General features: G+C 34.8%; 1 protein-coding gene across 4 annotated transcripts in view; it reads left to right on the top strand.

Moving 5' to 3' along the window:
• LOC136036058 (uncharacterized) overlaps positions 1-17,418 on the top strand; it is a 159,797-nt gene that overhangs the window by 99,136 nt on the left and 43,243 nt on the right. For all 4 annotated transcript variants that reach the window (XM_065718016.1, XM_065718014.1, XM_065718012.1 and 1 more), the window contains 2 exons: positions 7,447-7,874; positions 14,392-14,581. In XM_065718016.1, the coding sequence (XP_065574088.1) occupies positions 7,447-7,874; positions 14,392-14,581 (618 nt within the window). The remainder of the gene's footprint in view (positions 1-7,446; positions 7,875-14,391; positions 14,582-17,418) is intronic.

Genomic DNA, 17,418 nt, shown 5'->3' with positions numbered 1-17,418 from the left:
CTATGTTTCTTGCCCTCCTAGATTTGAAAAATACCTTTTTCAGTTTTCTTCATTGAAACATGCCTTTTTTCGTATTTTACTGAAGAAATTGAAAGAAATTGTCCCTCCCAATTTCGAAAAGTATATTTGCCACCCCTTCTGCTACCACAAATTTTCGTGAGCACGCTACTGAACATGCAGTTTAATTTTGAGTGTCATGTGCCATAATAGCTATTAGTCCGTCGTGATCATAACGAAAGGGTACAGGCTTTTTTCTATTCCACGCTTTTGTCGCAGCTAATCGAAGGAATGAAGAAATTCTTTAATATATCTGAATCGACTACTCAAATCCACATAGGTATATTCGATTCGTACGAGGTAAATTAGAAAAGAAAATTAATGCTGGTAATACAAAATTACCTAACATAATTTTATGTAGTACATATCAAAATGAAGTCATTATTCACCGACATAAGACAATTTTTGTAGATTTCCTTTTCCTTTTAAGTAATAGAAAAAATACCGAGGGATTATCTATTCCAAAATTTTGTACAGCAGGTGGCATTCACCATGCGTGGCAAAAGCGTGCTCCGGGTGATGCTAAATATGCCCGGCATGATACGAAGAGCCTTGGCGTGGTGGAAGTGTGTCACGCATGACAAAATAAAGGGCGCTCCGATATGTGCATAAGGTGGCGGAGAACTTCTGTTAAATTAGGGAAATTATCTTTTCTGATGAATTGTGAAAACGCGAGAAATGTTTGTTCATTTTGGGCACGATGGCTTATCGTTTTTGCTCGATGAACGACCATATTCTAATTAATATAAATCTAAATATTTATAAGAAGTTGACAGAGAAATCACGAGGTACTTTATTTGATAAGAATCTGAGTGCCTGAGCTGTACGATTAAAAATGATTACAGCATTAGATATTGCTGTTTGAAAAGGGATAGCATGTAAAATGCAATGATGTCAATGTAATGTCGTGATAGCAAGTAGTGATATGTCAATGTAGTGATAGCATGTAATGTCAATGCACATTTGCTGAAAGAAAAAATAAAGAGACCCTCCTCCTTTTGCCCCACTTATCCCTTCCTAAGTGCATTTACGAATAAGTTTCGTAAATACAACGAATAAGTTTCTTCAATCCCGACAACAAACACAAAAAATTTTTTAGCCTGTTTTTGTGAAAGTCACATCAAGCCTTCACAACAACAAAAAAACGCAAAGCTCTGTTCATATAATACTATGGATTTGTAGTCGCAACCAGAACAGGTGAAAGTCACCTTCACAACAACAAAAAAACGCAAAGCTCTGTTCATATAATACTATGGATTTGTAGTCGCAACCAGAACAGGTGAAAGTCACCTTCACAACAACAAAAAAACGCAAAGCTCTGTTCATATAATACTATGGATTTGTAGTCGCAACCAGAACAGGTGAAAGTCAACTTCACAACAACAACAAAAACGCAAAGCTCTGTTCATATAATACTATGGATTTGTAGTCGCAACCAGAACAGGTGAAAGTCACCTTCACAACAACAACAAAAACGCAAAGCTCTGTTCATATAATACTATGGATTTGTAGTCGCAACCAGAACAGGTGAAAGTCACCTTCACAACAACAAAAAAACGCAAAGCTCTGTTCATATAATACTATGGATTTGTAGTCGCAACCAGAACAGGTGAAAGTCACCTTCACAACAACAAAAAAAACGCAAAGCTCTGTTCATATAATACTATGGATTTGTAGTCGCAACCAGAACAGGTGAAAGTCACCTTCACAACAACAACAAAAACGCAAAGCTCTGTTCATATAATACTATGGATTTGTAGTCGCAACCAGAACAGGTGAAAGTCACCTTCACAACAACAACAAAAACGCAAAGCTCTGTTCATATAATACTATGGATTTGTAGTCGCAACCAGAACAGGTGAAAGTCACCTTCACAACAACAAAAAAACGCAAAGCTCTGTTCATATAATACTATGGATTTGTAGTCGCATAGTACAACCAGAACAGGTACAGAACAGGTGTACCTGTTCACCTTCACAACAACAAAAAAACGCAAAGCTCTGTTCATATAATACTATGGATTTGTAGTCGCATAGTACAACCAGAACAGGTACATAATATTTTGATCCAAGCCAAATTAATTATTTTTAATTTGTAGTAGTTTCAGTTATATTCTGCAATTTTTCAACTTTCATGGAGCAGCTACTGTACATATTTGTTTGATTTTTTCTTTGTTATTCATTTTCCATTTTTGATTTTGATTTTCTTTTTTAATTTGTTATGGTTTAGATTCTTTCTTTTTCAACGCTGAGAATGCTTTCTTGTACGAGGTACGTTTGGAAAGTAAGTTTTGATTTGAAGAAAAAGAACAAGAACAGATATAGCCAAAAACTTTATTCGTATACATCCCAGCCAAATAAACTTTTTTTTTAATTTGTAGTAGTTTTAGTTATATTCTACAATTTTTCAACTTTCACGTAGCAGCTGCTGTATATATTTGTTTGTTTTTTTCTTCATTATTCATTTTCAATTTTTTTTTTTCATTTTTAAATTTGTTATGGTTTAAATTCTTTTTTTTTCAACGCTGAGGATGCCTTCTTGTACGAGGTACGTTTGGAAAGTAAGTTCCGATTTTAATAAAAAGAACAAGAACAGATATAGCCAAAAAATTTATTCGTATACAGCTGAAATACTCGCCTAATTGCTCTACTCTTTCTTTCTCTTGGCTGTATACCCGTTGTTTTTCAAAATATTCTTCTTTGATTGTGAAAATCATATCCCTGGTATAGATGACGGCATTTTTTTACTGCAGAATTATTTCCAGTTTGTGGAATAGATTGTTTTTCTAATGAGCCACTCAATGCGCAAGTTCACGAATCTCCAAAGTTTTAAGATTCTAAAAAACACCGAAAAAAGTAGAAACACCAACCATAGGTAAGGGCGTATCCAGTATTTTTTTTGGGGGAGGGGTGGAGAAACGAAGAACTTGAAAAACGCATCAAAAACTTGTCTATATGCTTTTTAGTTACGGTCTCACTAGTTTGACAAAAAAATCGAGGGAGGAGGGGTCAAACATAGTCCTCCCCACCTGCATACGGCCTTGCCCAACGGTTCTGAAACTTACAACAGTTAATTTTGCAGAATTTACCTAAATATTACCAAGTTCCCAAATTAAACTGAAGCTAATCTTATTCGTGACTTGAAAATTATGTCTACGGCCAAATCAAACAAAACCTTCGATAATAGATTTTCACTTTTCATGCTTAGTATTGTTATCTTATCTGTTCCATAATTTCTGATTTCTTGTTTTTTGTAAATTTTATAGATTCTTTTCATTTACTCGTTTTACAGTTGAATCTAAAGATAATTTTGACTTCGTAAACTTATTTATCGCTTCGTCTAATTACTATATTTTATGTATTGCCTTTTAAACACGTCATCCAAGTTGTGTTTAAACTCAGTAAATAAATACAAATAGTCATGAAAGGCTATAATGCCAGCAAAATTTGAGGTTGTGTTGGCTACCATATACGGCCCCTCCTTTACCGCTGAACAATAATGCCCGAGCCAAATATAGTAACACTTGCGAATAAATTCAAAACGACGCACGAATTTTTTTTTTTGGATTTTTGTCCTATAAGAAGAGACAAATTTCTGCCCACTTACCTCTTGCCGTCAAAGGTGCCTACACTAAAAATCGAACCAATCTACCAGACTCAACTGTATTTTCCTCCGTTGTGCTAAAATTTCATTGATGGTTATTAGATCGTTGACTCCAATTCCTCTATTCCAAAGAGGAATAGAGGCGAGAATCTTTCTGAAAAAAAATTCCGTCCTAATATTTTTGCTGCCTCCGGGTTAACGGCGAAATCTGATGGCGAAATTTTGCAGAGTTCAGCCTCTTTTTTTCTAAGTCTGAGACTTCAATGCATTTCCTTCACATAAGAAAATATACTGCTATCAAGCATCCCTGCGCATGATCACTGGGTTGATTTAGTTTTTTTTTTTGAAATCCGCAGTAAACAGATCTATAGTTAATACTGTGAACGCCTGAGTTTTCCTTTTGCGGTGTTTTCAGTTGCTTATGTTTTGACAACCGTGATGATGTTTAAATAGCTATTATAAACACGAAAGCCAAATGGTAGCAAGTCTTTTTTTCTTGATATTGTTGCCGATTTTTCCGTTTAAATAATCTAAGTTTGTGTTTTGTAAAAGATTCTGGTTCATGCGCGGTATTCTCAAGAGAACAGTTATCCTTACATCAATTCAGTGTTAGGGCTTATGTGCAAATTGTCGGCTATTTTTCTTTAATCTTACGGTTTTAATGTTTTGACATGCTGAAATTCAGAGTTATGTTTTCAGGCACCGGGTCTAAAGCGTTTTTTAGCGGATTCAAACACGTCAAATTTAAAAAAAAATTCATCTTACGAGTTCCAAGCGTCTTGGACACGGGTTCTCAAAATTTGACTGAGCCAGTATACAGTGTTTCCACTTTCTCATTTTTTAAATCCCTAATAAGGAGCTTAAAAATCCCTAGAATTCCCCATCTTCAGTTCCAAAATTCCTAAAAATCTCCTATTTTCTAATTATTCCCTGAACCGCTTCTCCCTATCTCATTTTACCCGTACCATTGAAAGGTAACATATTTTGGCTTCTTAGATTGAAGTCTAGCTATCACTACCATAATAGAATGTCTTGTCATGCCGTTTAAAGTGCTTTTTAATCATCAGCCAAATACAAATAGCTTCAAATATACTTCAAATAATATTAAGGAAATAGAAAAGAAAATGTAATACTGTAATGTAGATTAAAGTACAAGCTGTTTAATACTGTTCAATCGTAACTTGTAAAACGTAATCAGACCTTATCTTCCCCTGATGTGTCTTCAACATTTTTTGTATGGTGGCTGAAGCTTTCACCGTTCTCATGTGATGGAGTAACTGATCATCGTAATCAGACCTTTTCTTCCCCTGATGTGTCTTCAACATTTTTTGTATGGTGGCTGAAGCTTTCACCGTTCTCATGTGATGGAGTAACTGATCATCTTCACATTCCACACTTTCTTGAGCCCTTTTCATTCCATATTTTGTTTTTAGAATCCCCCGCAAAGTTTATGTTTTCAATTTATTCTGACGGTCAGTTTTTACTACTTTTACAGCACTGAAAAACCTCTCGACATAGACATTTGAAAACGGAACAGTGGAAATAAATAATACTGTCGGTTTCAGGTTAGGATACAAATTCTGTTCCGGCAGCATTTTTTTTTTTCACCAATACCAAACACCAGCAGGTCACGGCATCCATTGTTTTGACGTTTTCAATATCGATGAGGATCTGCCTCCTCCACTCCTGCTCGGTTTTGGTTCCGTCCCATGGGATCTGTCCATACTTCCTAACAAAAGGTAGCAGAGAGGCAGGCTGAAGTGATTGGGCTGACACTGGGTCAACCATTTCAGCATATTTGTAAATGTCGTCTTCGAAATGGAACCTTTTCTGTATCTGGCCTACTGCTTTGACATGGAACGCCTGTGCAGCTTTGAGAACTACTTCGATTGAATCAGGGAGAACGGCGGTATCTGACCTTGACGTACAGAAGGAATCTTGTCCGTTCGGACCCAAGTAAACGCTTTCAAGGGAAAGTTAAAACTTCCGATTGTTCACATCTATTTCTAAAGCACTAGTTGATTCCACATAGTCCTTCTGCAGGAAGTTCAATGCTGAGACCAATGTTTTAAGCTTTGTTTATACCCCAAAACTAGAAATATTTTGGTTTCAAGAGCTCAAATTGTGCTTAAATTTGACAGAAGTGATTTGCGACAGAAGTGATTGTTATATTTGTAAAGAACGTAAAAAAGACATCGAGTGGTACTTTTATTGTAAGTCAAAAAAAAAAAAATGAACAACGAAAAATTTACCAATTATACTATGAAGGTTCATGATTTTCCCCTGGGTACGTAGGCTTGCCAAAAATACACAATCCATTGATTCCTAACATGTGCCATTGTTTTTAACGGCTGTCAAATGGCTGTCAGTTTGTTTGTCTGTTAAAAACTAGGGTAATGAAACGGTAAGAGAGGTTTTCGAATAGTTATAGCCTACCTCTATTATTCACGTCAGTACTTATAAAGCTGGCTACAAGTTCGAGTTCAAGTTTTTTTGATTTTACACAAAAATCGTAAACATCATACAAGTACTGTGGAGAAAAAGAATCGTACATGCAATGCTTGTCAAAAAAATTTACTACAGTAAGAACAACTACGTACCCTATAAAACTATGAAAATATATTATAACTTTATTTATCTGACCTGTAAAAAAATTTACTGGCTATCTACCAAATAATCTTATGAAAAAACAACCCAAAAATGACAAACCATATGACTCCATTAATCGAGAACAGTCCAAGCTGAAATTATTGTTTGAAGCCCACATCAGCATGGAACTGTTTCAAACAGTTGTTTGTTGCTAGTTTGTTACTTAGGACTCCTGTACATCTCAAAATCTGTGTGGTGTTAAAATTTTTTAAGCAACTGAAGAAGTTCTTCTCTGTGATTCCAAGTTCAATTCGCAAGGAAACAGATCCTAAATCGAATTATCCTGCTTTTCTGATCAAGAAGATGAAGATTATGAACAAATTAAAGGAAAACCCCCCAAAATTTCCCTAAAAGTCCATGGGAGAGGTAAAATCCCTAGAAAATCCCCAAATCTCTGAAAAAAAACTCGCTACTAAAAGACCTAAAAAATCCCCATTTTAGGGGGGAAATCCCCATAGTGGAAACACTGCCAGAACAGCATGGTTGAAGACGGGTTCTCAAAAGACCCAAATCAGGTTTGAGCACGGCACTCAAAACGATAATCTGCGCAACCCATGTCAATCTCCGTGTTGGATGTGGGCGGCTGAAAACGGAGCTCTGAGCTCCGTTTTATTCAGTCACTAAATCAGATTGTTAAAATTTGCTTTGTATTTTCATAGATTAGAAAGCACGTTCAACATCGTTCGAAAGTCATTGGACAAAGAAACTTTTCTTGTTTGTTTTTTTTAAGCAAAGATGGCAAACAATCCAAATCTTTCTGACTCAGTAAAAGGATAGATATGAGATTCCAGTAATGTAAATATCGTGCCGTTTCACTGCAAAATAGAGCTGGTGCAACCCAAAATTTCTGGTTTCAAAATGTGCTTCTGAAATACACACAATAACACACTATAAACATATTTTTGTAGAACTTGGTGCAAATTACGAACACCAACGTGTACTATTTGGTTGGCACCAAAATCAATTTGTATAACCGCTAATTCTTATATTATTTACTGTAGTATTGAGCTATATAATATATATATATATATATATATATATATATATATATATATATATATATATATATATATATATATATATATATATATATAATACTTTTTTAGAAATTTCATGAATATCTGTTTCTTTTTTCAGCAATAGACATCGCTTTGAGAATCAGCAACCAGTTAACGTTCCCGCATTTTCAAAACGGCCTGAGAGTCAAGACTTCTCAACTATCACTGATTCAAGCAGGTTTGCGCCACCTAGATCAGAGTCAAATCGATTTGAACCCCCTCGACCAGATTCGAGTAGATTTGGACCCCCTAGACCCGATTCTGGTAGATTTGATCCACCAAGAACGGAATCCAGTAGATTTGACCTTGTTCGCCCTAATTCCAATAGATTTGAACCATCTCGACCAAGCAATAACGAAGAGAATCGATTTGTGAATCGTCCAGAGAAAAATTTTGAGTTCCAACCTCGTCCTGATTTTCCCGTAACGACACCTAGAAGTCTGCTACAACCATCTTCTACTTTTGACTCGAGAGAAGTCGAATATGAATACGAATACGTTTATGATGGTAACTATTTAATAGTTCATTTTCTGGTTCATACTGATTTAATCAAGACTTCATTGAAATATGTGTGCGAGTCAAGTTCTATTTAAAAAGGGGACCTATGTGTCTTCAGGATTGTCACTAACAGAATCTCTAGAATATCTTTACTAAATACACCCCAAGAAAATGAAAATGAAGATCCCGCAAGTTAAATTCGAATAAGATTTAAAAATTACATCAAAATTTGGCTTTTTTCAATTTTTCACTGAAAACACAAATAAAAGTGCTATTCAAAACTCTTGAGGAACACCCCCTAAAAAAACACCTCCATGTTGTTCCTCCGGTTACGACCAGTTTATAATTTTGCTTCTTCCATTTTCATCTTCTCTCTGTGTTATTTTGTGTCTTGACTAAATTTGCCTATATACCTGCAATAATATTTTCTATCTCCCATGATAACCAATGAAATTCTTCCCTGCTTTTTCTGTCATTATTTGTTTTCTTATAAGTTTGAACCTCCTTCCATATCTCTTTCCCTTTCCCCCTACACACATGACCAGATCCACTAGGTGCTGCCCCGATTGGAAGTTTTTTGCGGGGCCCTCTGTGTGTTTTAAATTTTAATAAAAATTCAGATTTGGTATATACGTATATATGTGTATAATATTGGGAGATCAACGGCTACTGGAAAGGCTTTTATATATTTATTATTTTTATTTATATATTTATTATGTCACTTGTCTTCTATCTGCCTGAGATTTTTGCTGGGTTTTGCGGGCGTCAAAGGTTGCGATGGGGTTGTTCTTCTAACATGACATTTCTTTCTTCTTCACTTTCATTTTTAACAAGTTCTTATTCATCTTGTCGCTTGTCTTCTAACACCGCATTTCTTTGTTCTTCACTGCCATTTCTACACTTTCTGATAATCGCTGCCACGTTTCTGCTAACCCTACAATTCTTTGGTCTTCACTTTCTTTTTTGATACGTCCTGATCCCAGCTGTTGCTTGCAATTCTCGCTACCATATAACAGCATATTTCTTTGTTCTCGCTGTCAAATATCTTCTAACACCCTATCCTATAAATCCTCTTTAATCTTTGGATTATATTTCATGAAGGAAGATTTCTTTTGTAAGATAGAATTAACAACGTGATATTTTTAGACTGAGAAATGCTGTAGTTGCAGACTGAGACAAAGTTATAAGAGAAGAACAGTGCGGTTTTAGTAAGGGTAAAAGACGTGCCGACCAAATTTTCACTGTTAGGTTAATAATTGAGAAGTACTTGAGCTATCAAACACCTTAGGTCCTCAGTTTTATAGATTATGAGCAAGCGTCCTATTCTGTTGATAGAAGAGCTTTAGCGAAGGTCTTATATTGTATGGTATACCAGAAAAATTCATTAAAATGATTAGTGCTATGTACGAGATTAAACAAAAAAAAAACTATTTTTTTCAAATGAAAGTAAGGAGCGGCATTAAAACTTTAAACGAACAGAAATTATTCCGCATATGAAAGGGGCTTTTCCTCCTCAACGCCCCGCTCTTTACGCTAAAATTTGACTCTTTCTCTTAACTCTACTTTTTGAAACAGTAAAAAACTTTAGCGTAAAGAGAGAAGCCCCTTTCATATACGGAGTAATTTCTGTTCGTTTTAAGTTTTGATGTCGCTCCTTACTTTCATATAAAAAAAACTTGTTTTTTTTGTTTAATTTCTGGACGTTTTTCTTTTTTTTAATAATGCTAGAAAATCCTGCGCTCCCTTCATGGACATTTTTCCCCTATGAAAAATTCCTCGATGGAAAGCTCCCCCAAAATATCCCCTTCTTCTCAACTCCTCCCCCAACCAAAAAATCCCCTGAAAACGTCTGTACACTTCCCAATAACCATTACTATATGTAAGTACTGGTCAAAGTTTGTAACTTGTAGCCCCTCCCACGGGGACTGTGGGGAGTAAGTCGTCCCCAAAGATATAGTTATAAGGTTTTTCGACTACGCTGAATAAAATGGGTATCTCAGAATTTTGATCCATTGAATTTGGGAAAATAATTAGCGTGGGAGGGGGCCTATGTGCCCTCCAAATTTTTTGGTCACTTAAAAAGGGCACTAGAACTTTTCATTTCCGTTAGAATGAGCCCTCTTGCAACATTCTAGGGCCACTGGGTCGATAAGATCACCCCTGGGGAAAGAAAAACAAACAAACAAATAAACACGCATCCGTGATCTGCCTTCTGACAAAAAATAAAAAATTCCACATTTTTGTAGATTGAAACTTGAAACTTCTACAATAGGGTTCTCTGATACGCTGAATCTGATGGTGTGATTTTCGTTAAGATTCTATGACGGGGCGTTTCCCCCTATTTTCTAAAATAAGGCAAATTTTCTCAGGCTCGTAACTTTTGATGGGTAAGACTAAACTTGATGAAACTTGTATATTTAAAATCAGGAGTTAAGCAGGGTTGCATTCTATCCCCCTTTATGTGGATCATTTTGATGAACTTTGTCTTCAGGAGCACAGGGAAGGCAATGAGAGAACATGGAATCAAAAGGGGAGGGAAAACTTTTCTGGACTTAGATTATGCTAATGATTTAAGCATCCTAGATGAGAGTGTGAGCGAAATGAATGACTTTTTTGAGGTTTTGCGAGTTCAGGGAGCTAAAATAGGTTTGAAAATTAATGTTAATAATACTAAGTCACTAAGGCTAAGAATAAGTGAAGGTGAAAAGTTGACGTTAGGTGAAAGTTTTCTTTTTGAATTTTTAAAGTTTATAATTTTACTTAAACAGTGCTTGTATATAAGGAGTAATTCTTGAATAATTGGAACAAAAAGTCAAACTTTAGCGTAAAGAACGAGGTACTGACGAGGGGGCAGCCCCCTCATAGATGTGATAATTTCTGTTCGTTATAAATTTTAATTTTGCTCCTTACTTTCAGTTCAAAAAACTTGTTTTTTGTGTAATCAAACAGTTTGTGGTAACGACCTGTAGTAAGGAGCGACCCGGCTCAATAGTAAACGAAACTCTAAAAAACGGAATTTTGATGCTAAAATATACATAAAAAGAATCTGATTTTAAGTATATAAGTTTCATCAAATTTAGTCTTTGTCATCAAAAGTTACGAGCCTGAAAACATTTGCCTTATTTGAGAAAATAGGGAAAACACCCCCTAAAAGTCAAAGAATCTTAACGAAAATCACACCATCGCATTTGGCGTATCAGAGAACCCTATAGTAAAATTTTCAAGCTCCTATCTATAAAAATGTTGAATTTCGTATTTTTTGTTAGAAGACAAATCACGGGTGCGTGTTTATTTGTTGTTTTTTTTTTGTTTTTTTTTTCCAGGGGTCATTGTATCGATCAAGTAGTCCTAGAATGTCGCAAGAGGGCTCATTCTAACGGGAATGAAAAGTTCTAGTACCATTTTTAAGTGACCAAAAAAATTAGAGGGCACCTAGGCCCCCTCACACGCTCATTTTTTCTCCAAAGTCAACAGATAAAAATTTTGAGATAACCATTTTGTTCCGCATAGTCAAAAACCATAATAACTATGTCTTTGGGAATGACTTACTCCCGCACAGGCCCTGGGGGAGGGGCTGCAAGTTACAAACTTCGACCAGTGTTTACATATAATAATGGTTATTGGGAAGTGTACAGTCGTTTTCAGGGATTTTTTTTTGGTTTTGGGGGTGGGGTTGAGGGGAGGGTGCTATGTGGTAGGATCTTTCCTTGGAGAAATATGTCATGGGGGAACAGAAATTCAAATGAAAAGGGCGCAGGATTTTCTAAAATTACTATAAAAAAACAATGAAAAAATAAACATGGAAAGGTTTTTTCAATTGAAAGTAAAGAGTAGCATTGAAACTTAAAACGAACAGAGATTATTACGCATATGAGGGGTTCTAAAAATACTTTAGCATAAAGAGCGAGGTATTTAGGAGGAGATAAATACCTCGCTCTTTATGCTATAGTATTTTTAGTAATTTCAACTATTTATTCTACGGCCTTTCTGATCCAGGGGTCATTCTTAAAGAATTGGGACAAAACTTACGATTTAGTGTAAAGAACGAGGTATTAACGAGGGTACAAACCCCTTCATATACATAATAAAAATTAAAGAATATAAAAGTTTGCTATGTAAGTTAATTCTTAAGTTATGTATATTTTTTCCTAATAAAAAAATTCGTTAAAAATTAAAATCTATAGTTGCCTTTTTATGTAACCGAAAAATTGCATGGCAACTAGGCCCCCTTCCCCATCCGTTATTTCTCAAAATCCTCTGATCAAAACTAAGAGAAAGCCATTTAGCCAAAAAAGGAATTAATATGCAAATTTCATTTTAATAATTTATGTGTGGAGAGCCAAAATCAAACATGCATTAATTCAAAAACGTTCAGAAATTACATAAAAAGAAACTAGTTTTTTTAACTGAAAGTAAGGAGCGACATTAAAAATTAAAACGAACAGAAATTACTCCGTATATGAAATGGGTTGTCCCCTCCGCAATCCCTCGCTCTTTACGCTAAAGTTTGACTCTTTGCCACAATTCTGCTTTTTAAAACAATTAAAAGCTTTAGCGTAAACAGCGAGGGATTGCGGAGGGGACAACCCATTTCATATACGGAGTAATTTCTGTTCTTTTTAAGTTTTAATATCGCTCCTTACTTTCAGTTAAAAAACTAGTTTGTTTTATGTAATCATTAGTAAAGACGGTTGGAGCAGTGAAGGTGTTAAAAGTAAAATAGACAAGGCTCATGGTATTTTTTCACAGTTAAAACAAATTTGGAAAAATAGGAATGTAAGTCTGCAAACCAAGATTAGAATGCTGGCAGCTACAGTGATACCTTGGTTCGTCAAATATGGAAAATATGACACCTTGTCAAATGTGGTTATAAAGCATTCGCACGCCGAAAAGTAGATGAAGATTTGCTAGATGTTTTCCATAGAAATTGCCAACGAATTGTTCTGGGTACCGGACTGATTGACCGTATTTCAAACAGTAGGCTGTACAAAAAGTGTGGTTCAATCCCGCTTTCTAGGGATATAATGAGAGAAAGGTTGAGATGGCTAGGGCGCGTTCTGCGGATGAAGGATAATAGATTGCAGAAGATTGTCCTTTTCGGACAACAGTGTAGAGATCAATGGAAAGCAGGTCGTCTGCGGTTGGGGTAGGAGGAAATCGTATTGGAAGATTTAATGGAAATGGGAACTTCTAGGGAGGTTGTAAAGAGAGAGGCTATGAATAGGTCGGGATGGAGGAAGAGTGTTCGTAGCTGTGTTGTCCTCAAGCTGCTGGGTGCTGCGGTGAATTGTTAGTAGTAATAGCAGTAGTAGATATTACGTGTCTCCTGGAAATGTCTGTTGAAATTTACATAACTGATTATGAATACATGAATTAACATATTTGTAAGTTTTGTCCTATAAGTTCTTCTAAAATTGACTGAAAATCCAGTTTCCTTGAGTCTTCACGTTCAATGGATATAATTGTTCAACCAATCAATCTATCTTGATCTATTGTCGATATCAGATAGTTCTTTATTGGTTCCTGGAAAATGATATCTCTGGTATTGGTCCTGGAAAATGATATCTCTTCAAAAGCAACGCTTGCTGGAATTGTCTAAAATAGGCTATTTCACAATGTCGAAAAAAACGGTTAATTTTGATGCCTGTGTGGGGCCCTTTCAACCACAGGGGCCAATCGTCCTTTATTTGGCCCTGCCTACACATCTGTTTCACTCTCCCTTTCTCTATTGCTCTCTTATCCTCCCTTATTTGTCTTTTTTCTTCTCTCGGAAGTTTTCTCTTCTCCATCCAATTGACTCAAATTACATCCTCTGTATCTCAGGGTAAATTATACATTTATTTGAACTTCCTCTGCAAATTAGTTTACGCAAATTTGGTTTACTTTCAAGCTGGGAAGCTATTGAACAAATGACTGGAATTAAAGAATAACGAATTATAGACAACATATACAGGTTAAAGTAATTTACTGCTATTTCCTGTAAAAAAAAAAAAAAATGAAAATGGTTTAATTTTTTAGTGTTAGAGTGTATTGGCTTCTTTTGGTCTAAATTTTGTTAATTTTTATTAAATTTTTAAATGGAAATTAAAGACCAATATTAAAAAGTCAAGCTTGATATGAATCGAAATTAACAAAAATCGAGCTTGGGCTGCCATCTCTCCAGGGACAGATCTAAAGCAGAATCTTGGGAGGGGGCCAATGTGACACGGGCACTGATAATTGACGAAATTGACAAATTTATTTTAGAAAAAGAATGAAAAATAGAAAAAAAGGAATAAGGGCACAGGAAAAATCTTGGGGTGCCCCTCCCCCTGGATTCACCACTACATCTCTACAATATCGAGGTTCGTTGGGGCTTTGCTAAGAGCCAATGTACTTTACTACTACAAAAAAGAACATCGAAGCTACCTCACTCCCTCTCCCTCTTAATCTCCACCCCCTTCTCTCTATCTCTCATTCTCTCTAATCTCTTAAAATAACAAAAAAAAACCTTTAGACCTATCCATAACCATTCTCTTTATTTTAGAACTCGGAAATCCAGTTTTTGAAGAAGAAGAGGAATCTGGAGAAGTTTCATCGCCACCTGTTATTAGAACTACTGAGAGAACAACCACAGAAAAAACAACAACTACTACTACGACTACTACTACAACACCTCCAAGGATTGAGAGAATAAAAACGACCACTGAAGCTCAACAGTTTGCTACCACCTCAAAGTACGTACTCTAATGACACTTAATTATTTGATTTTAACCAACGCTATTGCGCTATTCGTAGATATCGTGCAATACAGCCTTAAAAATTTTAGGGAATCCCTTTAAAATTGCCGAAAAACATAGAAGAAATAATGACAAATAATGTTTTGGCCAAACGAAATCTTGGCAACAAACAGATTTTTAAGCAATTAAGGATGAGAAAATGATGTAATGTAATTACTAGGCTTACCTCAGCACATCTTCGGGGAAATGGAAGACGATCCTGTCAATTTATTCAAAATTGACAATCAGAGAAGGGGCACGGTCCCAAAGGCATTGCCTGTGTACAGGGGCGAACCCAGAATTGTCTATAGGAGGGAGCGCATAATAGGTTGCTTCGATAAACTTTGCGAACAAAGAAATACCCGTAATTAAAAGGGAACCTCGACAATTATATGTTGTAAGTAGGTTGTGGAAATGGTCGTAAATTTAATCTAAAATCTTCTAATATTTTAAGCTCTAATAAATCTGTTGAAATTAAAATGGATAAAAATATTGATAAAAAAAATAGTATGTTATAAAAACCACCCCGCCATAAAGAAAAATAAAAAGCTGTTCATCATTTATAAAAAAAAAATATGATATTTAATATTTTCTGCCTAATTTTTTGCCTTTGCACTTCTCACCACTATAGCGACTGAGTTAAGCTTTTTATTGAAAAAAAATAATAATAATAAAAAAATGGTCTTGAACCATCTTTTGGGGTCCATTCACTCTTTGGGCCAATTCGTATAGGTCAAACCATTTAGTATCTTGCCTAACTTTGTGGCATCGCTTTGTAACTATGATGGTAACAAAGGGTGGGAAATGAGGATAAAGGCACAACTTGTATATTCGTAAAAGATGTATTAAACATTAAGTACTAGTTCTTTTAGGGGTGTAACAAGAAAAACAGAACGAAAAGCTAGAAATGCATAGAAGACATTTAAAAGGAGGGTTTTAAGTATAGGTAATAAGGCATTAACTAGTAACTGTTTCTATCAATCAATCAATCTTCAATTTATTAATACCAAAAGAAAAACTATTACAAAAGTAAAACATTTACTTGGCCCAAGAAGCTTTGCTTGTAATGTTTTAATAAACTAATTAAATTTTATTAAATTTCTAATTAATATTTTAATAATAAAATGTTGTAACATTTTAATGTTTAATAGTGTTTGAATAAATAGTGTCAATTTTGACAAAATCTCAAAAATTTACTAATCAAAATTTTACTTTTCATAACAACGTAGCGTGTCTTTCCGCTTTTTAAAGTTCAATATATTTCGCTTAAATTACAGAGTTTAAAATTTTATAAGAAAAAGTCTATTTCTCTATTTCCACTCCCGCCATATCTATTTATTACACTGTCATGTCTGCCTTAATATTTCAGTGAACTTTGGAATGGCCAGTCCTGTCAGTCTCAAGTCGTGTCAGTTTAGAGCTCTTCTTTAGTGTTTTCTCTTCTATTCATCCTAAAATATTCGCATAAAGACCAAAATCGTCAGAAAAATAGGAACTCCAATAAAGATGCATATAGATATGTGCTTCAAACTAAGTATATGAGTTAAAATATTCCTTAAAAAGCAAATAATTATGTGTTTGTTATCTATGTATTTGATAGGTACAGATTGGTGATTTAAATTCTCAGGGTTCCAAGCTGCGGAGATTTTTAATTAGCTTTTTTTAAATCTTGATAATTTCAGGTATTCAATTCAAACGTTTAAATCTCGATATGTCTGTTGAGCACAAAAATTTGAAATTTGACTCAGATTTAGCATTAAGTAAGATAATTTTCCTTTAAAAATTTTTATTTATAAACCACTAATCGTGGAAATATGATTGGATAGTATTTATCAAAATAATTATAAAAATCCTCAGTGGTATATATAGCAGTTTAGACAATTTTATGGACAAATATATGCGACCCCTATACAAAAACATAACTATATTTTGTGACTGGTTGGTATTGAGAGAGTGAGACATTCGGAAGTAATATTGAAGTTGCATTCTGTTTTCGTAGTTAACTCAAGTTGTGTGAATTTCCCCTTTTTATCAATTATTTTTATTTTGAAATTTTGAAAAAAAAAAAAAAAAATCAATGCTATTCCATTGATTCAAACTGAGAATTCAGAGACCCGTCTATACCAGCTAGATAAAGAAAGATAAACACATAATTATTTGCCTTCTTTATAAACAATTTTTCGAAAATCTATTCTTCTTAAATGATTACTCCAACCTTAGAAGGAATATTTCACCTCATGTACTTAGTTGTCAGTATATACTTATACGAACCTTTATTAAAGTTTAAAGAATATGGCATTATTTTAATGTTTTAGGATGAATAGAGGTGATTTGTCATATAATGTAGAGCTTATCATCCCAAAATCCTCTGATGAATATTCTAAATATTTGCTGTTAAATATTTTTTCCTTTTTATGCCCTATTCCTCCCTTTTCAGGCTTCTTTTCTGAATTAGGCTGAACGATTCTTGAAAAAACGTTAATAGATGCTATTTTATGCGATCCGTATTCTATTTTCTTCATGGATATCGTGTGTCAAAATTGACTTACTGTATTTGCCATTCACAGAAAAACAATCTGAAAATTCTTAATATTCTCTGAACCACCAATACCTTCCCCCACCCTTCCCTACCTGATATTCCCTCCACCCGAACGATCTTCCTTAATTAACGAATCTAAAATTTTTTTATCTTTAATCAACGTTACTAGATTCCATGGTTATCCCTCGAGCTGGTGGCACCCAGGGTGAAATTGGGGAATTTTTTCTTCTCCCCTCGGAAATATTTCTTTCCCCCG

Source organism: Artemia franciscana, chromosome 15 (assembly GCF_032884065.1).
Source record: "Artemia franciscana chromosome 15, ASM3288406v1, whole genome shotgun sequence".
Classification (NCBI taxonomy): domain Eukaryota; kingdom Metazoa; phylum Arthropoda; class Branchiopoda; order Anostraca; family Artemiidae; genus Artemia; species Artemia franciscana.
This window is presented reverse-complemented; position numbering and strand designations above follow the sequence as displayed.